The sequence below is a fragment of the Balearica regulorum genome, chromosome 4 (genome assembly GCF_011004875.1).
Source record: "Balearica regulorum gibbericeps isolate bBalReg1 chromosome 4, bBalReg1.pri, whole genome shotgun sequence".
Taxonomy (NCBI): Eukaryota; Metazoa; Chordata; class Aves; order Gruiformes; family Gruidae; genus Balearica; species Balearica regulorum.
In genome coordinates, this window is record NC_046187.1 from 24,881,524 (window position 1) to 24,907,841 (window position 26,318).

General features: G+C 38.0%; 1 protein-coding gene across 1 annotated transcript in view; it reads left to right on the forward strand.

Moving 5' to 3' along the window:
• COL25A1 (collagen type XXV alpha 1 chain) overlaps window positions 1–26,318 on the forward strand; it is a 322,148-nt gene that overhangs the window by 243,303 nt on the left and 52,527 nt on the right. Inside the window, exons 12-18 of the mRNA XM_075751482.1 lie at window positions 2,459–2,503; window positions 13,017–13,070; window positions 14,612–14,638; window positions 17,008–17,052; window positions 20,928–20,960; window positions 21,125–21,160; window positions 25,119–25,163. Coding sequence (XP_075607597.1) covers window positions 2,459–2,503; window positions 13,017–13,070; window positions 14,612–14,638; window positions 17,008–17,052; window positions 20,928–20,960; window positions 21,125–21,160; window positions 25,119–25,163 — 285 coding nt within the window. The remainder of the gene's footprint in view (window positions 1–2,458; window positions 2,504–13,016; window positions 13,071–14,611; window positions 14,639–17,007; window positions 17,053–20,927; window positions 20,961–21,124; window positions 21,161–25,118; window positions 25,164–26,318) is intronic.

Here is a 26,318-nt window from a genome sequence, read left to right on the forward strand (position 1 = left end):
TACGACTAGGAAACCAAAGTTAAAACATTGTGAAAGGTGGGGAGATAGAGTTTCTGATTAAATGCATGTCCTTACTCAAGTAGATCAGTGCCATATGACTAAAAAATTGACCAGCAGAAACAAAGGACATAGGTGTTGCTGATAAATGGTGCTTGGTTGGCGGTGTTCAGGTGGTCTGCCGGTGTCTTCCTGTTCCTTTGGTAACCCGAGACCTGACTTCCTGGGAATGCTTTCAGCATTATTTACACTCATTAAAGCTTACTGCCTCAGTTTGATGGAGTGAGCTTAGGATTTATGGAATTACACTATTAAAACCGTCCTAGATGTATCGGCAATAACAGCTGATGGCACTTTTCCAGCATCTCACCCACACACCACCAAGGCAAGTAATTTTCTAGTTGATTTCAAATGATTAAAAGTTGTATGGAAGATATTTAATAAAACAGGCTTATTTTGTTTAAAGAAAAAAAGAGGAAAGGAATAAGTAGTATTAACATATGTGAGAAGGATACTATCTCTGGTCTTCTGAGATAATATTCTTTAAGGTGAAAGTTTTCTTGCATCTGTTCAAATGGAACTTTTTGAATAAAAGAAAGAAAAATTTACTGATATGTAAAAATGTAATCCCGACACATATAAATTGGTGGAATTTTGTCAGCTGTGAACTGTACAGAGTTTGCAGGCTGGAGGAGAGGGCTACCCTTCATGTTTGGCAATGCAGGAATGTGGCATTGTAAAGCTGTACTGATGTCTCAGTGGCCATTATAAAATTATACCCTAAGACTTGAGGAGGAGGGTATTTTACATGTACAGTGTCAGCAAACCCCATGTGCCGATGAGCTTTTGAATATCTGATAAACTTTTACTTGGCACAGTAGAATCAGCTTAATTACACTTTCTAACATGCTATGTCTCGTAAGAAAAATCAACAGCTGTGCAAGACTGTTACTGAGAGGAGGATCTTTTATAACTAGAATAGTTTATTGAGGCTGATGATTTAATGCCCTCCTGATCTTTGTCTTCTAGTTTTCTGGAAAAATTATACAAAGATGTGAAAATGTTCACTAGGGCCCCTTTGCAGTGGCTAGCCATCATGACCCCTGCATCCAGCAAAAAAGAGGCAACAGGAATGCCAAAGTGGAAGCTTTGGGATTAAGGGGAGGAGCATTCTGGATCATGGAGATATGCTGGGATGTCAGTGTGTTACTTCTTGCTGATTTGCAGCTCTGTTATGAGCTGGAGCCTCCTGGACATTCAAATGTTGGAGGTTTTTTGAGACCCTCATGAGTTGCTTCCTTTTCCTGTTTCACAGGATTTCTCAACTCTATTCATTGACAAACATGTGCATCCATTTTGAATGCATTCCTCGGGTGTTGGTGCCTTTTGACTAAACCATTTCTAGAGAAACCTCTAACCAACATGAATAGAGGGGGAAATGTCATGCACTGATTCTTGGGATAGAGAGAAAGCAGGGCATGAAGGGATTCACAGGGTGCCTATTTGTTTTAAGGGTTCTGGGAAACTGCACATTTCACTGTTGACAAAGCCTCTGCCTTTCCCAGTCCCCTGGCCTCTTTTTAGGGTGCCAGCCTGTCAAATAGCTATCATGTTTTTATATCCTGTTAAGGTGTTTAAAAATTAAAAAATAAAAATTACGCTTTCATTTTCCTTGCTGAGCAACACCATTTTTACATAAAAAGAGGAGAATGCTGTGTAAGCACATGCAGTTTTCCTGCTTTCCTCATGCCTCAGGTTTTCACTGACCATCGTACCAGCAGTGGCACAAGTTCCTTCAAAAAAACCTGTCCATCCTATGGAAACTTATAGTGGTGAGAGCTTTGTAAAATGATCCCTCCGATGTTACAGGTCAACACAGGTCATTTTACTTTCTTTGTCTGCTCCTTGTGTTTGGCCTGTTGTTGGCTTTGAAATTTTGATTGCAGTAATGCTGATGCAATTTAAAAGGGTATCTGTAATTTGCACTGTCAGGCCAATTGTTGCAGATTATCTGTTAAAAGCTTTAAGATAGACTGGCACTACCAGTTATTAAGCTTGAAGCATCCTTCTTGAAGCATTAATAGTTTTGTTCAGGTGCTGTGTTTGATTGTGTAGGATCAGCCTCAAAATTTATTGAGAGCATCAAATGGAATTGCATTTTAATTCTTACATTTCTTGTGAAGCATCCATAACATTGCAAAGCAACCATCAGCTTGAAGCTTATTTCTGGAAGAGGCCATACAGTGGGACAGTCATTAAAATGTACAGCATGAGTACATGTTTAATTAGTATAAAATCTCAACTGAAAAGAGAACTGAGCTTGGATAAAAATTAGTTTTTGAAAAATTTATTGCAGTTACAATAAGCAAGCATTCACCATCATTTCTAAGTACTGTATTAAGAGATGAAAGGTTTCATGGCCTGTTTAATTTGCTAAACACTGGCATCTGTTTCCTACCAGGGTTCTGTCGGAGTGCCTGGTGTTCCAGGGAGAGACGGACAAGTGGTGAGTTCACTGCCATTATTTATGTAGTTGATTAAAGCTACTTAGGACTTGTTCACATGAGCAACATGCAACCTTATGTCCAGACCTGTGGTTTCAAATTGGCTTCATGAAAAAGACTGTACAATCTGGTTTGTGCTCTGAAGTAATTTTTTCTACTTTTTACTTGAGCAGGCAGCAAATGTAATTAATTAAGCTGAAAGTCTGATGTTCAGATTTGATGATGACCGATAGGTTCCAGAGAGCAATACATATTAGTGGCATGCAACTTTAGACAGTATAATTACAAACTAAGGTTTTCTGCAAATTTTTTTTTTACTTTTTGTTAACTCGGTCCCATGATGCGAACACTTATGTTGATATTGGGTATTTATACAGTGCCAATACATTGTTAATGCAAACTGTAAAAAGAGACTGGAAACATAGGTAGAGAAGAATGTGAAACTGAAGTTGGGGATGAAAATTCAAAAATAAATCAAACAGAAAACCATGAGGAAATGCTAGCTCAGGCAAGTCAGTGTCATCTTTCAGTGCCACCATCAAGTTAACTCATAGTTCAGAACAGCTCTCCATAAGGAGGGGTTGCAGTAAAGCAGCAGGGCTGTTTCACAGCATTGCTAAGGTTTGATGGCAAATCTGGGTGTTGAAGTTTAAATAATATCCCTCCCTGACTGTAAACTGTCTTATCCATCTGTCATTCTCACTGCTGCCAACATTCCAACATTCCTAGTGAACTTCAAAAGCACTTGCAGGGAATACCAAAAGCAAAATGCATGATAGAGGTTGTTCACCATGTTTAAGCAGCAATAGTTGGTAGTGTATAAGGATTATATTATGCAATCCCTTCTTCTGCCTCCCTTGCCAGGAGCCCTAGGAATAAAAGCACTAAGATGTTTCAAATAATTTAATTTTAATTGCTCTTTCCTAACAAAAAGGAGATGTCGTTTCTAATAGCATAATATACAGTATTAGACCTGTGTTTTGACAGTGGTTATAAGAAATGATGTAATAATCGGTTATTTCACTTTAGTTATAATGCTAGGAATCTATTTTTTAAATATTCAGAGTATTATGACTACTGTGGAGCAACTAAAGAAAAAATATTTAGAATTAGCTATATTTAGCATACATGAAACTATAAGAAAATATTATGAAACAAATTTCCATTAAGACCTGAGATTTTTTTGATTCATATTTATAGCTGCATTCAATTGCAGGCATGACTGGTTGATGGTACTTGCCAACACAGATGCTGTTGCTGTACATAAGTCATTTTTGTGACCAAAGTATGAGTGAAAAGCTAGTGAAGACACACTTTGTAGCATGATTTTCTTTGGATGTGCGGGATAATATAAGAAGACTGGACAGGGTGAAGTTGCAAACGATGTTGAATAGAATAGAACTGATGATCCACATTTTATCCAAGAGCTTTACTTTTAATAGCATCATCACACAAACTCTAGCCAGAAATGTTCACTCAGACGAGCACAAAAAAATGGATATTGATGAAATAAGTCAATGTGTCAAATGTGCAAAACTTATCTGATTATTAAAGTGTTGTTTTGGGAGATGTGGAAATTTTTTTTAAGCTGTTTTGGCAAGGTTGTTGTATATTTATTTTTAGGAGACCACATTGACCTTACCTGCAGTCATGTTTCATGAGGAAGAAAAGAAATATACAGTTGCCTTTGATTAAGGGAATAATGCAAACACATCTTTAAATGCTGTTTATCAACTTTAAAACTGTGCTTTAAAAACAGTTCCTAATGTTTTCAATTTATGGCTTTATGTTTATTTGATTTATTTCAATATTTATGGCATCTAAAACTTTGAAGATACTCTTAAATTATTACCACTTTAATAAAGATGTCAGTATATTTTTAGTGTTGCTGGACTATTTTACTTTTGACCTTTAAGAAAAAAATAAATTAATTACTAAACTAAAATCTAGATACCAGGACAAAAACCATACAGATAAAAATGAAATGTGGTCACATTCTTTCGTGTTTTGGGTTGTTGGGTTTTTTTCACAATTGTTGGTTGACATTTCCTTATGTGCAGAAAATCTATTATTTTCATATGATACTAAGCAGATAAAAGTTGGATGTTGATCTCCCTTTTAATAAATAGATAAAAAATTGTGCTAGCTTGGAAATAGTGGTAGAAATAAACTGAAGTATTTATCTAAAGGTAGAAAGTATAGTGCAGCATAGGACTCCCATGCCAGCAATAGTTTGCTGCCAAAAGGTCCATTTGTCCAATTTCTATGAAAAAAGCAGATTGTCAGTGCAAGGTGACACAGAAGATATTGTTGAATGAAGACCAGAGCAGTAACGTTAAGAGTTGGGCTGTACTATGCGCTGGCTGCTGGCACTCCTGGCTTTACTCATACAGATTCATGTTGATTTGCAGAATAGTTGAACCCAACTTGAATGTGTGATGCAAGTCATGCCCTTTTTAGAATTTATGTAGTTAAAAGGCTTTACAAAAGCCTTACTGTCTTGGTAGCCTTTTAATCAGTGAGCTCACTCTGTCAAATGGCAGCATGTGCAGTGCACTAAGTTCCAAGTTAATATTTTTTCTTAGTTTAAAAGGCAGTGAGTGTTAAGCACATGCTTAAAATTAAGTGTGTGTGTGAATGCTTTCCTCATCTGGACAATGAAATATTTTTCAGCCAATGAATGTCAGCAGTGAATTTAGCTTTGCTCTCTCCTTAAGCAGTTGAATAATACAGAGTTAGGTCATCTCCATCTTATATGTGTCTGTAATTTTCCTTTTCCTTTTCCTTCACCTCTTCTTTAATTGAAGTAGTGGATTATGGGAGACGATTGACAAGCCTGACCAATAGGTCTGGGAATGAGATCATAAATTCTCAGTGCACTCAGAACAATTTTCTAATCCCTTAACACATGAACCACTTCTCTTAGACAATCTCTAGGTATTAGAGTAAGTGTAATTTTACACGACCCACATGTTTTTGCAGGACTGTTAACTAGTAGATTTTTCCTGTATTAAGAGTAGTAGCAAAATCATTGCCATAAAAACTTCACAAGTTTTTTTCTTTTAGGCTGAATCCAATGAAACATTACAGGTAGTCTTGCAAGGGCATTTACATTCTTTGTTTGTTCCTACATTTAGGAAACGATGGCCGCACTCTGCTTATCTTGTTGACAACAGTAACTGGGAAGGAGCTGCCTAATAACACCTGCAACTAGAGAGAGTATTGTCCATGGGATGGACAGAAACCTTCTGAGATAGCAAGGAGAGTTCTTCTGAGTGCTCCCTTTCCTTTGCAGACTGTTGTGCAATCCACCTGTAGCAGGTTGCTTCCTAGCAAGATGATACAGGAGATAATCTTCCCTTTCTCAGTCACTGGCAAGAGGTCCTCAGGAACTCGAATAGTACAAAAAAGGATTATACCTGCACGGAGACATGAGGTTGCAGTGATCTAGAGATATCAGATCCCCTATATTAATCACGTTGAAATGGCCACAAAGGCGTTCTTGGAAAGTTCAACTGTGCAAGTATAGAATATATACGCTAATATTTGTTAAGTGGTGTTGATTTTATAAGGGCTCCCAGTGACTGCAGCAACAACACAAGGAGAAAAGAGAAGGTTCCCTAAGTAAGGATTGCATTTGGCCTGAAGGAACTCAGTTTCGAGAGTCTGTGTGACTAAGTCTCTTTGTTTTAAATAGGAGTTTGTGCGGAGTACATAAACCCCTGACTCTATACTTCCATGGAATGCTTTTTCTTACATAGTACTCGGTATTTTGGGGTTTTTTATAAAGGTGTATTGAGAACAGAATGTGTGGTCAGGATTGATCCTTCATTTCAAATTATTTCAGTAGTTTGACATTAGCAATTTGATAAACCTCGGCATCATTAGAGTGTGGCTGTGCACATTTCTTATTGCTTTCTTCATTCTTCTTATTACTCTAATTTACATGTATTTCCCCATCAGCGTGTACTGTACTATGTAGGGGACACATTTTGAAAGTAATATTATCACATTTCTTTAGAGAAATGAGGAAGGGTATACATGTACTAACATTTTTTCAAATAAAGTATAAAGGAAGGAAACATCATTAAATGTAGTTCACAAATTCTCAGAGACAGGTTTGCAGGCCAGCTGAGTCTCGTTGAAGAGTCTTTCCACTTAATTTCAGCTGGTGAGTGGGCCAGGAGAGATTTCCAGTCCTTAAACAAACAATTTTAAGTTACTTTTGGGGGTGGGGGAAAGCAAATTGAAAGGAGGTAATTCAACCCTGGTTTGAAATGGAAATCACAGTAACATGTCTGAGAAACCACTTTTTTCTCTTCTGTCCTTGTTTATGTTTTTTAGAGTAAAATTAGACTGGATTAGGTTTGGGGGCCTCTTGTATTTCCTTATCCTTAAAATTGATTACATTCTAGTGACTGAAAAATACTGACAGCCTTTCTTCTCAGGGCGAGGTGGATATCAACCAGCTGGTGTAGACAGAGTTATGCATCTCACCAAAACCAAACCTATTTCAGAACAGCAGCCTCCAGGCTATTTTTCTGTTACAAACAAGAAAAGCTGGGGCCTCCAGCTACGTTATTTTTAGCTGATTATTTCTGGATATGAAGGTATATGCCTCCAGGGCATAGAGCACTTGAGTAAGGAGAAGCATGCCTTCAAGTGCCTTGACTCCTTTGGTATGGACTCTAGTGGGTGATACATTTTCAGACCTGTTCTGCAGTAGGTTTTATGAGTTCGTATTGGCAGATTTTTCTCACATTAGCAGCAGAGCCCAAGCAGTGCTCTACATATCTGAGTACTCATCAAATTCAGATTCACTTCAGTGTAAGCATTAAGGCTGGCCCTACCATGAGAGTATCTGAGGAAATTACTATGCCTATTTATTGGGCGGGGTGCTGAAGGATGTTCTTTGCCCAAATATAGGAAAGACACAGTCAGTCCGTCAATGTTAATACAGTTATAAGTTTGCATAGGCTCAAGAGTGCCAGGAATTGAACCGAGGTGTTCTGGTGTTCTGTCCAAAGGAACATCCTTCTGGTTATTATTTGAATTATCTGAATTTCCTGAATCGAATGGCTGGGTTGGGTGTATTCTTGGCGTGTGAGCATTTTGTTTGCCTTGGTAGTTGATATTAACTGGAAGAAAAATCCAAACAATTCTGAGTCTCAGAGCATTTTGTTGAAGCCAGTTCTGGAAATTATCAGAAGTTTTTGTATAGCTAATGGTGATCTTCTACATAACTCATTCAAGTCATGCCTTGACATTGCAGTTTCCTGAGGGAACAGTCATCTTGCTAAACCGTTGCAGTAGTGACAGTAACTTTGTTAGAATGCTGCTGGTTTTGAGGAACCAAAGTGCCTGTCCTCCCATCAGGACATTTGGGGTTAACATGTGGAACTTGTGTTAATGGCAGTTCCACATCCTGTAACATGTTAAAGACTTTCCTATTATTGACAGCAAACACAACATATCGGAAAATGCACCATCATTATTCCACTGATGGGGACCCTGCAATTTCTCTATAGCTTATAAACAACAGCAAAAAACCCCCACTATGTCTGCAGCATTCTTCTGTGTAAGTAAATTACTGGAACATTTACACTCCTGCTGAGTTAAGCTGCTTGATTTTGGGTGAGTGAATGAACAATAGCACATTTGCTGGAAATTTTGATTTCCGCCATTGTGAGACCATTTGTGATTTCAGCAAACTGGATCTGAATAAATTTGGATGCTAGTGGTAAATAACTGGGGACTTAAGTGCTTACAAAGCTTCTAGTGACAGTGTCCTTTTCTGCCATAGGCAAGAGGCTAGAGAATTACCTTCTAGTACTCCATAGTTTTTTCATGAAATTTGGGAAAAGCCAGCTTTTCTAGCATTTTCTAATATTTTATAGTCTATTTGTGTAGTGGGTTGTGTCATGAAAACAGACTCCTCCTTTTGAGGTTGGTCCAGTTACTCAAAGGCAATAGCAAACAACTTTGTAAGAAACAGAAGTTAAAGGCTACCTAAAGAGTATTTCTGATGCAATATTTGCAGCTTTAACATTTTGGGGCATGACATTTTTTGCGTCTGGTAATTTTGTTAACTGCTTTTACAAGTACAACAAAACCTTGGTGGACAGTATATTCAGATAAGATGGTGCTGGTACCACAGCATCCCACTAGATTATTTCTCTGTCAATCACGGTGTCAATTAAGTCCCACATTGCTGATGCAGTGTGTGGAAATCATACCCCATCTCAATGCCAGCAGGGAGAATTTATTTTTGTTGTGGTATATCATGGTTGTCCCACGTGATGTTCATTGCACAGCACAGCTTCTGTGGTGTGGTCTAGCTGAGAATAAGAATGCAGAAGGGCAGAAAGGGCTAGTGACAATTCCTTTAAACTGAGCACACCTCCCCACAGCAACTTCCCCACAGTCCATCCCTTTCAGGGAAAAGTTCCACGGGGATGCTCTGAGGGTCGCTTCACACAATTTCTCTGGGCCTTGCATCTTTTTCTTGTGTGAGAGTGCAGTGTGGCCCTCATTATAATTTTACTTGGGATCATGGGTTGTGTTTTACATAGACATTAGAAGGTTTTAGAACATGTTGTGTTTTAGTGATTCCAGTCCCTCTGTCCCTGAGTAATGATTTCTTAGGAGTTCATGACTGCAGAAAGGCAAGCTATGACCTAAAATCAGATGTACTATAGAAAAAGTTACTCTTTAAATGGAAAAAAGCCACTGGTGAGGCCCCCCTTGGAGTACTGTGTTCAGCTGTGGGCTCCTCAGTACAAGAGAGACACAGACATACTGGAAAGAGTCCAATGAAGGGCCTCGAAGATGAGTATGGGACTGGAGCATCTCTCCTATGAGGAAGGGCTGGGAGACCTGAGGCTGTTCAGCCAAAGGAAGAAAAGACTTGGGTGGAATCTCATCAATGCGGTCAAACATCTGAAGGAAAGGTGCAAAGAGGATGGGCCAAGAGCCCATTGGTGCCCAGTGACAGGACCAGAGGCAATGGGCACAAACTTGAACACAGGAGGTTCCCTCTGAACAGTGGGAAACATTTTTTTTTTTTTTTTTTTTTCACTGTGAGGGGGCTGAGCACTGGGCACAGGTTACCCAGGGAGGCTGTAGAGTCTCCATCCTTAGAGATATTTAAAAGCTGTCTGGATGTGGTCCTGGGCATGCAGCTTTAGGTGACCCTGCTTGAGCAAGGAGAGTTCAACCAGATGATCTCCAGAGGTGCCTTCCAACCTCAACCATTCTGTGATTCTGTGGGGGAGAAAAAAAAATGCTGTCTCAATTTGAAAGCTAGATGCTGTGCAGAAGACAATTGTTTCTGCAGCCTAACGACTTTGCTGTCAGTGCTATTAAAGGCAGACTGCAATATGAGTCAGGAAAGACATTAGCCATGGCCTGGTGAATTTAAAAAATATGTGAGATTAAGGACCTAGCTTTATAGCGTCTTTCATTTTACCAAGTTGAAAAACAGGCTGATTGAAATTATTGCATCAGATGACGTTGTTGAATGTCTAGTTTTGCCTTGCATACATCACTCCTTGAATAGCAGTGTAATGGTCTTCAGCCTTTTAAAGGGCATGTATAGTTTTTGTTCATCTCCCAGACACTAACATGTGGGGCTGAAGCACACTTACACAGCATTTTGCACTCTAGCTTTAATACATGCTTAAATAAATACATAAATAAATAAAAGTAACTTCATAACAGAAGTATTTAAAATTATTTTCATACCAAGAATCAAAATCATCTTTTGGGACCAATATTCCTAAAATAACACAGTATTTTAGTGTATAGCAAGGGAAGAGCTATCAATCTACTCACTTTCAAAATGTTAGCTGCTGTTTTGCTTCATAACTACTTTTGGAATTTCCTAACCAATGGGAGGTCTGTCAAGGCTTTGATCTGTTTTGGGTTTCGTTTGAGGCTTTTTGTGGTTTGGTTTTTTTGTTTGGTTGTTTTTTTATGTTAGACTTCAATGGAATTGTTAAAATATCTACACATAAAGCCAGACTGCCATGTCTACAAGACACGCAGTGTGAAAAGGGAGGCTCCCTGGCACAAAGTTTGTTTTGATGTGTGCTGGGAATGTTCACCGGGGTAGGATATAGAGTAGCTTATGTGCCATACGTTTTTATTTCATCTTGTTACTCCCTGATTCCTTGTATGGACAAGAAAATAGGGTTCTAAAATAGGGAAAGGAATATTGTACGTATGACAGAAAATTATTTTAGCCTCTGTTCTTGTGGCCATATTAGAAACAGGAAGATAATCACTTCAAAAGCATCAAGCCACAAGGTCATTTCTGTGCTGTACTTCTAGGTTTGCCTCCAATCTTTTTGCCATTCCCAGAGCTAATTTCTGCTGTGCTAATGCCTCTGACTAGTACTTTCAGTGCCAAAAGTGTAGTGTTGGCCATAGGAAAGTCACATATAGGTTAGAAATGAGACTGTAGGAATAGGGATTTACTATGACTAGGTGACAGCCTGAGGTTTTCATTTTTTTTCCAAAGAAAATAAGAGAATTCTTTTGTCCCATTTGTGCAATCTCCTTTTTGTCACAGTAGCTCTCTGCATTCATAGAACAGATATGTAAACCTGGGAGTAAAGTATGAGCTTGGGACTTCAACCCTTTGATTAGAGATTTAAGCCCCTGAAAGTGTCAGCCGACAGCAGCTGTTTTAAAATGAAGGGGACAGAAACAAACTTGTTTGGGGTGTGGGGATGAGGAGAAACAAGTGCATATTCATTGGTCCCTTCTGCTTCATTTTGTCAACTGGCAGTTTTCTTCAAGTGCCTTTTTGGTCAATCCTTTAGGACACTTACGCCTAATCTCCAACAGCTTCAAATCCTGACTGCTCATATATCAAATGCCCGTGCTGCTATACCAGCCTCAGAGGTACTGTAGCACAAAGGAGCCTTGAAAAAGGGCTGACTCAAATGGCTATTTAATTCCCTGTGAGTTTAATGGTACCTAACACTTTTTCTCTGGCTTGGAAAATACCTCATTAGAGTTTCACTAGAACCTTATTGGGTTTGATTTATATTTTGAACTAGTCCAACTCATAATGAAATTAAAATGTAATTGATGATCCTGTTACCTAATTTAGAAATAGAATGGAACCTCCTTTCATGGAGAATCAGAGTTTATATATCTATGATTAAAATATAACTGTGGAAGTAGGAAAGAGAAAAATCCTTTCTTTATGGAAGGCTTTTATGGAGGATTGGAAGATACATGTTCTTGCATTTGGAAGAAGCCTTTATCTTAACTCCTCCGTAACTTTTGAGTAGAGGGTTGGTTCATCATGTCTGCTAAGTTTGAATACTGTATGAAAATTGTCCACTGAGCTTCTGATTACTGTTTCTAATTTGATTACTATGTTAGTTATTCTATTTAACTTTTACACATTTTTATACATTTACATAGCAAAGGATTTATAGAAGAACCTAGTTGCAGGCTTTTTCAAATCTTTTTTGTGCATGTTATTTTAACATATTTTACTACCCCACAAGTGCAACACAGTTGCGTGCATGAGGGTTACCAAAGAAGATAGGTATTTCTTGTGAAACTGAGACGTACTTCTGCAGAAGGTTTTACATAATTAGACATCACCCCTAGTTGTTTTACAATAAAGTCTAAACATTTATTTGTAATTTTACTTAAAGTAAATAATATCTGTGGGTTTTTTTCCATAAACCTGTGAAATAAATACTGGGAAATGTCCTTAAGGGTTTGGTTTGGGGTTCTTTTTTGTTTGATTGATTTTTTGTTTGTTTTTAAATTTGAGGAGGGGAAAAGAAGTTTGTAAATAATTATTTGTTAATTGACTTATGAAAATTATTTATGAATCCTTGAACTGTGGAAGAATATAGATACTATCCATTAAACATACCCAAAATTTGGAACATTGATGTAATGCTGAAAGTTTTTTCAATCTTTTAAATCTACTTTTCAGCCAGTGGTGTAAGAGTATGAAAAATGGACAAGTAAGGTATATTTAAAAAATTATAAAGCTGTCTGTTCTTCCAAACTCTTCCATTTCTGGAATAGGCCCTTCTCATTTTTCTTCATTATCTACCTTCTGTATGAGATCAGAAGCAGAAATGTCAAAATCATTTAAGATATGCCTTTCTTGCAGTATTTCTAAGTTGTAGAGATGAGGAAAGCATTGGCAGTCCTACTGGGAAGACTATGCTATTAAGGTTAATTGGCCAGCTTTTCAGAATCAGAAGTCACAGTTCTGTTTTCTGTTTAGTTTGACATCTGTGTGTTTCCACTGCCTTCAGTAGAATTATTTCTTACCTATACAGGAGTTAATTAGAGTTAATCCACCCTAACTGATGAAATAAGGCATTTTGGTGCCCAACTGTGGAGTACACATTCACAGAGTCTTTTTAAATTTTGTTTATCATTGCTTACCCAATATGAGACAGTAGGGAAAATGTTGTTAATATACTTCATCGTGTCTTTCTTAACCTCATCTTTTGCTTTCTTTGCCTTTAGGGTGAACCTGGTTTGCCTGGCATAGCGGGAGAGAAGGGAGCAGCAGGGCTTAAGGTTGGTATTGAAAATGGATTAAAAGCAGAAGCACACAGTACGTGAGTGCATGTATAGATGACAGTCATGCTTTCCAACCTGGGTTTATATTCTGACTGGCTTTTAATGATCTGCTTCCTCCAGTGATCAGTGCTATAAGAGGCTTTACGCATTTCACCATAAAGAAGCACATTCTTCTGCTGTGCATGTATAATTCCAGTCAGTGGCACTGACACGTATGCATCCACTGCCAAGTGAATGCAACATGCCTGCAAGCGTTTGGGAATTTGGGGACCTTTTTAGAAAGGCTTTGTTTATGTTCCTTACAATGTGTTTCAGGCTTCTTTTCAACAACTACTGTGGTCAGTTCTTTGACGAATGTCAGGGTTCAGTCTTGAGGGCTGATCCTGCTATTATGGAAGTTAGCAACAAGCCTCATTAGGAGCTAGTTTCAGCCTGTGTTTGTTACATCAGAATGTCTCTTTGCACTTATTTTATTGTTAAATAATTTCTTCTGCTGTTTTAATATTGAACAAGTGAAATCGAACATAAAGCTTATGATAACTTCATTTAAAAGAAAGCTTGACATGTCCGAGATGATGGGATCTGTGGGCCTCTTGGAACGGGTAATGCTAAATTCTAATCCCATCAGCTGCGAGCGTGCGTCTTTGGTGCACATGTGCTCCTCAGCTGATTCTGTGCATCACGCTGCTGCTGACAGACACGCAGGGCAGGCTTTTTACATTTACTGACTGGCTGCTTGTCCATCAGGAATGAAAACAAACCATTTGGGACCATGACCTTTTCTTACTTTGTATACAGAAGCTGCCAAATTATGGCAGTTGATGCTTAATTTGTATTCACAGCCATAGTCTTTGAGTTGCCTAGCGACCACCAGCCATCAGATGGGGCAAAGATGAGCCAGAAATGCAGAGATGAGTTGTCAGGGTCAGGCTGGTGTGCAAAAGTGCCTTTGCCATTAAGCCAGTTTCTCAAGCAAGTCATAATTTTGAAAAATAATGGCTATAAGCCATCTTTTTGTTACAGAGAATGTAAGGAGCACCGATGGCTCTTTGCTCTGAATCAATTATGAATTAGTTCAAGACATTTAGGGCATTTTGTCTCTCCCAAGGAACCTTCTAAGCCATTAATAGAATCATTAGATTTTCCCCTCATATTCAGCCTTTGGATTGTTCCTTTGTTCCTTCCCAAAATAAGGAGAATTAAATGCAGGAGTCACCTAGGTCCTGGCAGGTCACTTCACAAAGACATATGCCTGTTTGTCAGGGTTTAATCTAGGACAAAATGGGGGAAAAAGTCTTTACAGGCAAATCATTAAGCTTTTAAAATTATGTTGAAGATATATTGTCTGTTGAGTTCTATTAAATTTACATATTTATTGTTTATTGAAGATTTGCTTGTTGAATTTTATCATCTGAGACAATGTCATTAGTCATGACATAATTGCTAGTAATTGGCATACTAATGATACTAATACTGACACTTTGATTTTTGCTTGTGTTAGTAACTTATGACTTTTTTGTTCCAATTATTTTCATCAGGGTGACCCTGGAGAAAGAGGAGAAAAGGTGAGACATGTTCACTTCCTTTGTGGTGGTTCTTTTTTGGAGGACTGCTCGGACAATTGCCAGTGTGCTGATTCTGAGGTTAAAAAGAAATAAATACAGCTGCTACCTAGAACTTGAGCGGCATTGTGCAGCCTTTAAGAGTGTCAAATAATACCTACTAATGGAAGTTACTGATCTGTGACTACTGCAGCTGGCTTAGTCACAGAGAACAGTGGTCGTGCGTTAAAGGCTGCACAGTTGAGCAACTGTGCAACTAATTCTAACTATGATTAGTCTCAGAAAAAGATGAGCCTGTCTGAATAAATGAGACATCCACACATTTCTCATAACTTGGTTTCGATGTCACCTGTGCAGAGTAAAACAATTAGGTAACAGAGTAATAACTACATAGATTCCAAATGATATATGGGTAACCAGTTCTCTGCGTAATAAAAGTGGAGTCCTTCATTCTTGCTTGGATCAGTTTAAGAGCAATGGAATATGCCCCGATGATCCTAGGGTACAGACTGTCTGGAGAGGTACCAGCAGCACAAATGGTACACTAACGGTGCCCTGACTTGCAGTGAGTTAGTGAGGAGTGACTTCTCTGACGTCCACAGTCACACCAAGACAAGACAAGGTGGTGGAACAAGCTCCACACTGCAAAACGTGGGTGTAATTCTGCTCTTCCAGGGGGAGTGGAAGAGTAGGAGCACCAGTGTGAGAGTACACACTGAGTGAGAGTCAGGCTTCTGCATCTGTACAAGGGCAGTTTGAGAAAGGCATAAGCCTTATTTTGAGTAGAAATCTGTACATAGCCTCATCTTCTGCTAGTACTCTGAGACATGCTTTTAAAAAGTAAGTTGCTTGTATTCAGGGGCGATTTGCTCTTGAGAAATGTTTACCCATGTCTTTGCAGCTGCAGTTGAATTTCACTTCCAGATCTGTGTAAATCCGTGTAACAGCAGCTGGAAGCATGCTTTGCAAAGGCAATTCATTTCACATTTTGAAAAGCACATCATAAAAATAATCCAGGGGAATCTTGAAAGTGTATACCCCACATGTAGAAGTATGTAACTGGGAATCTCTTTTCATGAATTTATTACTTTGGTTAAAATTATATTTGTTGATGAACTTCAGTAATCCTTTATTTTCAAACATAAAAGGAACAACAATAAATTTTAACATATACTGAATTTCTGTTACTTAAAATCATGATACTTTTCCATAATCATCCTTTGTCTTTTCCTAAAAAATATAATTATAAATGCTCTCAATATGCTTTATCATGTCAAATGAACTCGGGATGACATTCTTTACAGTTACTGTTTCGTGTTTCCATGTTTCATCAAGTCCTTAATTAAAAGTGCTGCTAGACTGTTAGCTAATTCCCATTGTGTCAGCAACTGTGATATACAAAATGGTGTCTAAGTCCTCTGAATAAAAGTTTACATTAAGGTTTTCAGAGCAATATGACAGATACTGAATAAATATTGTTATTTGAATACTATTACTGATTATCTGACCAAGACCAACAAGAATGTTTTTTTAGCCTACTTAGACTCAACATTTATCAATATTTTTGGCATTTAAAATATTTCTCGCACTTTACGTGAACCTGAAGCCCCACAGAAATTTTTTGCCTATAGTCTCATATATAACAGAGACTTTTGCTATAGTATGGACTTTTTCTTATGGCTATATGACTATAAAGGGAAATTTGGTCTTTTTATAGATAAATATTTTGAAATGTTTCTTTAAAAAGTTGGTTTTTAAGTAGAAAATGTCTACCCAGCCGTGAAAAAGTGTTTTCTGAACATCACTTTTTTTAACAATAAGCAATGCATGGAATTTATGTAGAGGTAACAGTCATTTTGGTGGCTCCTTGGAGGAGTGGCATTCAGTGAAATTTTTCTAGTTTGTGAATCATTCATGAAGGACTTCAGACTCAGAGACTACATGCCATAAATTACTTGAGAATCCTAATAAAAACTATTGGAATTGTGTAACTGTCACCTGAATTTGATTATATGCATTTAGGTGAATGTCTCTGTTGGAAAAAAACATATGTACTAGTAATTTCAAATGCTGAATCATTATGAAATCATTCCTTCATTGCTAAACCACAGTGAACTGGGTAGACTATACCAACAGGTAGTTATTTGATAGTTTGTGGGTTTTTTTGAGGACCTGTGAAAGGGATTACAGTTATAGTGAAGACTGTATAAGATCTAGCAGCTATATAAACCATGCTTCCTGACAATGTCATAGAGAGATTGATTACCTGATTAACAAAATTAGCTTGCTAATCATATTGGAATGGTGACTCTTCTCTGCATGCTGTGTGCTTAAAGAAAATCATTAAAATATAATATGTATTTTAATTATAGGGTGATGCTGGACAAAATGGACCAAAGGGTGACACAGGAGAAAAGGTACACTACTTATTATTAGAGAAGAAAATGTGTGCTTTAGGCATGCTTGCAGTATAACCAGCTAATGAAAATAATAATTTGATCAAAAGAAAAATACATTTTAAAGTGTTGTTGGTTTTTTTTAAGATGCTGAGTGATTTGACTGAGGTCATTTTTATGAAAGGCAGAAAAAATGTCACTGTTCTGTCCAATTAAGCATAAAATTCCTGACTTTATACAGCAGCAGCTTTAGTACAAGATACATCAGCATGTCTCTAATTATTACTGAATTATTAGCTGAAATTTGCATCATACTGAAACTTTGGTCACAATCTGCCAGACTGTTGGAAGTAGGTCTGCTGAGTTATCTGAGTTATAGCCATATCTGATATATCCTTTTATGTTTCCCCTTCTGTGTTCCCCTCAAAGAGAGGGACCAAACCAATACAGGACAAAAAATATGGTATCATGATTGCAATCCAGGCAATTGAGAGTTGAACGTGAAAACTACATTTAAAATCTTTTTGCCAGATGACATCAGCAACAACCTCACTTAATACCTCATTACTTCATTGTTGCAAAGTACCAATGTGTCATAGAAGTCACTAAAGAGTAGACAATGTCAAAATTTTATTTTACTTTTTATTTATTTTATGTGAGACTCATGCTGTATCACTGAAAAAAAAAATTGAACTTGAGTTTTTAAATGTGCTTTACTTACACAAGTCATAGTCTTTAGCAGTCAAGAGCAAAGCCTGTGTTGCGCAGGAAGAATGTCATAATGAGCTCTTCTGGTCATCACTTTGGAACTCATATGCTTCTAAAAACAATCATTTTAGTGACTACACTTGGACAGAAGCATAAAAATTTCTTCTTGTACCCCTATATGTGTAATTGCTTAACCAATTCACATCAGTTTAGTGCAAGGAGAAGTTTATGATGGATTTATCAAGCTAGTAAGGAATGCATGCAAATCTCTCAGGTCCTATCATTTGGGTACAGTAAAGCTATACTTTCAAGAACACAAGTATTTTATGGGGCATATTCTAAATCAGCAATTAAAACTAGACATTAGATTTAAGAATAGTCAAGTTAATTGATTCCCACAGTTCATTCAAATAATACTTGATCTGCAGTCATGCTTATTAACCCAGATGAAAGTCTTAAGAACCTTATTTAGTTACTTATACAACGTATGCTGGTATCATCATCCTGATACACTTTTAAGTGATTCAAGAATATAATCTCTTAGCAAGTATGAGATTGCTTTTCAGATAGATAGTCCTGCAACAAGTAAATGGGAAGTTTATAATCTCTCTGGGAAGCCTAGTGCAGCTTCACTTGTTGCTTTTCTACTTTATCAACTGTGAGAGAGAGCTTACATCCACCAGAATGCCGATACTGCACTGTGGTCCGCAGTGCACACGTGTCCCTGCTTGGGATCTGGTTCAAGGAAAGAAAAAGTTCTCTCCTTCTTGCAGTAGGAAATCATTTCTCCCCAAGTGTAATGTTTTTATGCTTATATATAGCTTCTGTTATAGTTTTTCCCTACTACACAACCTGTGCCTTGTGTTTGGGTAGCTCTGAAAAGTGTGGGGCATGTACTACATTATGGAACTTCACTACCAGATGAGTACCGAAAGTTTTTGCCAGCTGAACACTCGTGGGCAGGAGTGTAAGACTTATTAAGGCTCGGTTTTTAAAGACAGATTTTGAGAGAGCTGCTGGATGTATTAAGAGATGAGATAAAGCTAGTATCCATTCGGTTCTCAGGTGTTCAACCACATACATAATTTTATGTAAATAAATGCAGAGACCATTGCACTAGATCATAATGCTACATACCCTTAAGAGATTTAATTTATAGTTCGCCAAACTTAAAAACATTTCTTTAAAAGCTTAAATAATGTTTCTGTGAGATAAATACTAAATTTTCATTTAGCGAGAGAGATCAGGTGACAACAGTGTCAGACTTGTTTAGGAATGGGTTCCTGTTTGTGCAATCAATGTAGCTTTGTTTTCTGAACTGTTGTACCTAGGTAGCTCTCAGAAATACAGACTTGGGTGCCTCCTTCTTGACCTGTGACTTAAGAAAGAAACTGTCTTGGTTGAATTGTCCTACTTTGAAGACGATGTCAATGCCAGACTTGAGTTCTTGCTTCTACTCTTCTACTGTAGCCTTAGTTCCTAGAAACTACCAAGTATCATCCTTCTGTGTGCATGTTCCCCTGCTAAAGCTTCTTCATTTCCAAACTGTCTGACTCATCAGAGAACTGAGAACATGCTGTACCATAATTTTTTCTTTAATCCCATATTAATTTTCATTCTTGCATGAAGGTGGATTATAAATACTTTGTGTCTTATCTTCCCCATATCCATCATTATCCTTATAAATGTTTAACTGGTAAATGTCTCTTACCAGTTGCTTTGCCACTATATAGCTATAAAAAGTCCTTGAGGCTTTGCAGTTGTACATGCTTGTAAGGGGATATCAGCAGTATCACTCATGCATGTCTATCAAAATGCAGCAGCTCAGATTTCCAGACATGAATCAGCCCTTCATAATACTGATTTTTGTGTTTTCTTTAAGCAAGAGCAAGCTGCAGTAAACTGTGTAGAGTAAATCTATTCCTATTCTTCAAAGAGCAGTGAGCATGTTACCTGGTACCATTTAATTTTATGAGACTTTTACCAAAAAGACCCCATACCCAAACAAACTTTAAAACTATGGCATTCACAGCATGCTTCCTGCAGCTTCGGTTGAACCATCAGGAACGAGTATCCCCTATTTGTATTTTAATACAAAGAATATTAAGCATTTATCCTCTGCTTATATATCTTCAAAGTGGATGACAGTATTGGCTCCTATGCTACCTATGTAAATCATAACGTGTTACTTTCAATGAACAATCCAAATTTATTTTGAATAACAAAAAATGAGACAGTTCTTCAAATATAAGTGCTCTTCAACAGCATGTCGTTTGACTAGCAAACTTTTCATTAATTTAGGTTTTTTCATTTTTGTTTGGCGTGTCATTTAAGGAAAAAAATGCAGTGAAGTGAGCATACAAGAATTTTAAAGATCCTGTGATAATTGTACAAAACTGGGAGCTAAAAGCTTCCTTGGCCAGGTCACTCACTGATCCTCTGCCCTTGTGCATATCACTGCCTATCAAATCCAGTCAACCCAGCAAAACACAGGTGAATCTTTTTGAATGCTAGATGCCTCCTCAGAACAGAGGCCTTTCCTGAATACATAAATTACTATAGGTCTCTCATCCTGTAAAGTATAGCACTTCACTCCATTAAACTATCAGTTTAAATATACCGAAGAGCTGTGGAAACAGAGCTATGACCTGTCCTGATGGGGATGAACACATAGGTCACTGGGGTGCTTTTTCAAAGCAAACCTTCATTAGCTCAGAAAGCTTCATCAGTGAAGACCTGACACTTGCCATCTGTAGAATTAGGTCAAAAAGATCGCTCATATTCTTTGTAAATGGCAGTAAATTATTTTTAATGTATATCAGCAATTTAGAGATGTCAAAGTATGTCCCATCTTCTGGCTTGATGAAGTACATTTATACAAAATCTGCAATTATTACATCTACATTATTAGTTGTGAAATTTGAGGTTAACTATTATGCTGTTTGGATGAGTGAAACTAGATCTCTCTGCATGTTCTTGAGAGCAATACTGTTCCCTTTCTGAATCACACTGATTTAATTCATCGGGTAAATTCCTATGTAGCAGCAGAGAGAACAGGTAATCTTGCCATATAGTTATTTTGCTATATAATCTTGCTATACTCTTGCACGTTTTGATGTATCTGTTTCCTTTATATGTATAACTGTATATGTAATAAGTGTGATTATTTCTTGTGGATTTTGTGTCAGGGTGACCCTGGTTCTTCTGCTGCAGGAATTAAGGTAATTTTGTCTTAAAGCAGTTGTACAGGGAGAAGGGGAGTGGCTGGTCTGTGTTACTTTGTGGTATCAGTGACATTTTGTGTACCATTAATGTTATAGTTTTCCCCAGCTCTATTTTTAATTCATTTTGTCAGAGCTCATGTGTTTCATCTCTGTTCTTTTAGGGTGAACCTGGTGAATCTGGACGGCCTGGACAAAAGGTATTAGTTGGAAATGTTCAGTTTTCCTTTTCTTCTCTGTTGGATTTGTGGTAAACGATGTTACACAGATGTTACCAGTGGCACTTACCCATGCTAGGACGAGCCCAAGGCAGTGCAATTTAACAGCCCAAGGCCTGTACACATTTGGTGTATGATCATTTTGTATTTTAAAAAAGCACAGGAATGATGATACTAATTAACATGAAAAGTAATATTAGACTAACCCACCTTTCCCTGGAGCCACAGCATGCTTCTTGCATTGAAAGCTTACCCAATTGCAGCTAGTGAGACCAACAAAGAATGGCTCTGCTCCTTGAGTGATCACAAGTTAACCCTGCATGTCTGACTGAATATTAACCTTCAGACTGTGGTATGTTATTACATCTCATTAGGAAGAAAATAAATACTGACTAGAATCCCTTTCACGTATACCTCTAAGGGGAATCAAACTGTCAGAGGCATGTGGTATGTTTGGAAGGACATAGACCAGGTAATGCCGCTCTGTTCTTCCTTCCAGGGGAAGAAATTCCCCTGGGTGCTGTGTAGCTGAGGCTGCTTTTGCAAGTGAAGATCCGGCAAGAGCTGTAATGACTCTGTGCTGCATGAGGCCCTCTGAAGCTGGGGAATTTCCTCTTTGAATCCGTAGTACATCAAACACAGGGAATGCTGTGCCTTCAGCTGCCTTCCATGAGAGTAGGAGGCAGGTCCTGCTGGGAGAACTGGTGAAAGGGCAAAGAGAAGAGACAATGAGGGAACCAGATTTTTGCTTTGCAGTACTTGGTTTCCCTCAGGAGCCTTCGGCACCATTCTTGCCTCTTATAGCATTGAAAATTACCCACTGCTGCCAGAGCGGAGCAGAGTCCAGCTGCCAGTTTAGCTAGCAGGTATTCCAGACAGGCAGCCAAGAGCTAAAATTCTATATAGTGAATGGCAGTACAACCATTTTCTAATACTCAAGGTCTTTTGGTGACTAAGTGAAACCCCAAAGCACATATAAAATAAAATAAGAAGTTGGGTCTTTTTGTTTGAGAAATTATAACTGTCATTGATTATAACAGACTAAACAAAGACTATTATGGTTGCAAATGCAGTTCTTTAGTAAAATGCAGTTTTAATTAGGAAAGGTAATCAAAGTAGTTTAAAGCTATCTAATCCACAGAATCATTCAGTGTGTGCATTCTGCAGTGTATGCTTTGCTTGGGTAATAAACTAGAAAATGCACTTAAGAGCCTGTTGAGATTCATACTCTCATTAGCTGGCTGCCATGGAGGCAAAACTAGCAGTGATTTATCAGCAGGCTCCTGGATCTCAGTCCCCAGTCACTCAGGTTTGATCTCATTTAGGTAACATAGATAAGTAAGTTCAGACTTTCTATAGTTTCAGCTTGTTGTTCACACCAAAGGGGGCTTAATGTGTTCTTTCCACTTCACCTCACAAGCTTCCAGTCTGCCACATTCGTGTCCCCAGCCCAAACCGGCAGCTTCCGTAATGCACTCATTCAGAGTGCCTCCTCCAGCCAGGTGCCCCGTGTCTGCTGTTCTGCCCCCTGCTTAGCAGGGTGTCGTTCACTGCACCAGAGATTGGGGGGACCCTTTTTTCAACTGGAGGCGTGTCTCTGCCCTCTACGTCATCTCAATACTTGTTCCCCCTACTGCGTCCCATTCCTATTTCCTTCCTGTATCTTCCCTGCTTCCTTATATTTTACTACTTCCTCTTCCTCCAGTTATTCCTTATCCATCTTCTAAGGGCAGATTAGTATTGAGCTGCCCACCTGAATAATATTTACATGAAATGAAATGTGATGCTATATCAATGGCCTGTCGACTGTTGTGTGCCATCTGTATTGCAGAGGTGATAGAACGACCTGCCCTGCCAACCTGAGCGTTATGAGATGGAGTTAGTATACAGCCTTGGTTTCTTTAAAAATCATTCTTCTCATAAATCATACTCAGATCTTTTGTATCGGGAAAGGACCAGAAAAGAAAATAGTTTGCATTCAACTACAATACTAATTCTAATGTAGCATTAGTGATTTGATTGTGTTTCACATTGTTTAACGTATCTTTGAGGGGGCATTTTAATTGTTTTAGACTACTGTGACTCTGAACTGCCTTTGGTGGATCCTTTCTGCTTGTTATGTGTGGATCTATGGGGTTTAGCTCTGTGCCAAAACTAAACAGTGACCCACTGCAGTAATACTAATAGATTATCAGTTATAATTATTCAAATGCTGTGCTTAGAAGTGAAATTTAGTGCTTCCACAATTACATGAGAAAAGGTCACTGGTTTAGTGTGGTATGTATGGCTGCTCAAGGAAGAAATCAAAAGACAGAGGAATAGGGTTTTGGAGCTAGCATTTTGTCAGGAATGAGTGCAATGGAGGCCTTTTAAAGGATTATTCTTTTGCAAGAGTGACAACCCACTTTCTGCTTTAGACGGTGTTAGGCAACAGACCAAGAAATAATAGTGTTTATTGAAAATGATATCCTAGCCTCTATTCTTTCATCTGATTTTATAGTTAATATTTTGAGACTGGAATCTTTCCTGTGCTTTTAGGCAATATGAACAGTTAAAATTTTGGAGTAACTGAAATGGACGAAGAAGCTGTTATCAGATCCTTCTATAACATTTAAAACCCACTCCATTTGGTAAAGTGATTTGCAGACCCTCTATAGTGTTTTTCAGTTTCTGGCAGAATGTAATTTTGTTATTAGCACTTCAAGTCTCTTTAATATTACTGCCTCAAAGAAGTGTCTTTAGGTAGTCTGATGAACATCGGTAGTATGTATACGTGTATTTATGTTTGTGTATGTGTACCTGTGTATGTATGAGTGTATGAATGTATGTAAGGGTATGCATATACACACATATGTAAAATATTTTAAGACCACAATCTGTATGAATCAGCCCAAACCACAGAGTTGAAATCTGGATTTCTATAAAGCTCAGGAGTGTAAAAAATCTGGAATATAGTTCAACTCATTATAAAGGTAAAAGTTGGCTTCAGAGTTCAGACCTGAGCTTCCAGAAAGTTCAGGGAATAGTCAGATCCAAGGTGCTGGTTAGAATCCATCTCTGTATTAAAATAAAATCTCCAGCCTTTAAAATAATGTTTTCTTCACATGTTATTGCTCTTTTTTTTTTTTTCCTGTTCATCATCTTTATTTCCCTAGACAACATCTTTCCATTTAGCTGATACCTCAAAATGACCATTTGTGCGAATGTTGTCATTCTTGTCTTAGACTAATATCAACTTCATTTCAAAATTAATACGTTCAGTTTTCAATTCCTGTTACAAAATTACCCTTGCAAATGCAGTGCTATAGGTCTTTTCATGGCAATTTTAAATAAGCAAGGCATTTCTGGGTAAAGCAATAGGAGGTTATATTCCCACTATTCTTCATGACACCATGTATATTCACAGATAAATAGCAAGCACTGAAATGATGCTATGGATAGCTTTATAAAAATGATGGCCCAGTTATAATTAGGCAGTCCTACTTGAATTGCGCAATTTAAACCAAGCTCTTCTGAATTGCTTTGTAGCTAAATCAGACAGTTACGCAGCACAATATCTAGCTCAGAGTTGAAAATGGAACAGAATTAAACATCTGTCGTAACTGTGGAACTGAAATGGCAGCATGTAAAATGAACGAGTGCTGCTTGTTTTCTTCTCTTTTGGTGAAGGCTAATGTGAATTCAATTTTGGCTTTCCTGACATGGATTTCCAACCTGGGTGTCATCTTCACATCCAAGGTTCCCAGGAGATATTTAAGTTCTTAACGTGACTCTTACTAATTATACATTTAAGTCACTCATTTTGAAAATATTAGTCCTGATTGAACTGACTAGCAGTTATCTATGCTCTTTTATCTTGCTGCAGAATATACAGAGGTGTTCACTGGATAGTGACCATAACTGAATAATGTCTGTAATATTATGTAATTTTCCTGTATAGGGTGAACCAGGTCTTCCTGGGCTTCCTGGACTCCCTGGGATAAAGGTAAATAAACTGTAGTCTCTGTTGTACTGAGGGGACACCACAAAGAGGGGGGGATTGCAAGAATGTGGCTATAATGGACTTGCTGTACTTGTGCTATATCTTCTGAGTCTCTGGTATTGAACTGAGGATTGTCACAGAAGGGTTTCACATGGAAAATCGGTTAAGTGTCTATGAGTAAGCAAACAGTATATCGTACATTAAAATGTGAAGTAGAACATTGCATTCTAGTGCTTTAAAAATAATCTAATATAGTAGGGGTTTATGTTTTTATTTAATGGAAGAGGCTTGTCATCAAAGTTTTGCTTGGTTTCCACTTTGATGGGTGCTTTCCAGTAGCAATAGTCTACTGAATTTACCAAGCCTCCAGCCAGAGAACTGCATTAATTATACACAGGCTGTGGAGAACTGGCTCTGTCGACAAAAATACTCTGTGCTCCGTTACACAGCAGTGATTTCCACTGACAAGTCAAAATGTTTTAATAAGATTCTATTCAGTATTAGCTACAGTCCCTGACCTAATACCTGGTTTAGTCCCTGGCTTCCGGTTTGTCTGGGATCTTTAGGTAAGTTGATACAAAAGACATGTGGTCGGTTTAGTTCTAGTGTAAGTGGTTGCACTGGGAGTTGCAGACGCTCGCACGGTTTGAGTTGTAACTGTATAATGCTGCACAAAGTGAGTGGATTCACATATCCTGAGTGAGTGCAGATTACAGTGGTTGCTTCTCCTTCGTGGCAAAGACTGTTCTTTCAAAAAGCAAAATATCTTTGAAACATTTTCTTTGCATTCCAGCATGGGCCTATGTATATCTCAGGAGATAGTTTATATCATTTCTCCAGTAAAAAACAGGATAAGCCAGAGGCCAAACTCTCGTCCATTTTGGTAGGATTCAGGATTTATCTCACGGAATGTAACATTTGCAGTGGTTTTCTCAAGGGACCTGTGAATTGCCACAGCATTGAAGCATAATGTCCCTTTTGTGTTAGGGTGAATGATGGGAAGACTTGAACGTGCATATTAAAGTTTGTATGTTGTAATACCTGAAAATATAGTTCCCAGGGAGGTTGTTCATTTTCTGCAAGAATGAACCCTATATTGACTAGTGAAGATCATGTAGGAGCAGAGTCCTTTGTGTGATGGGACTGTATTTCTATTAG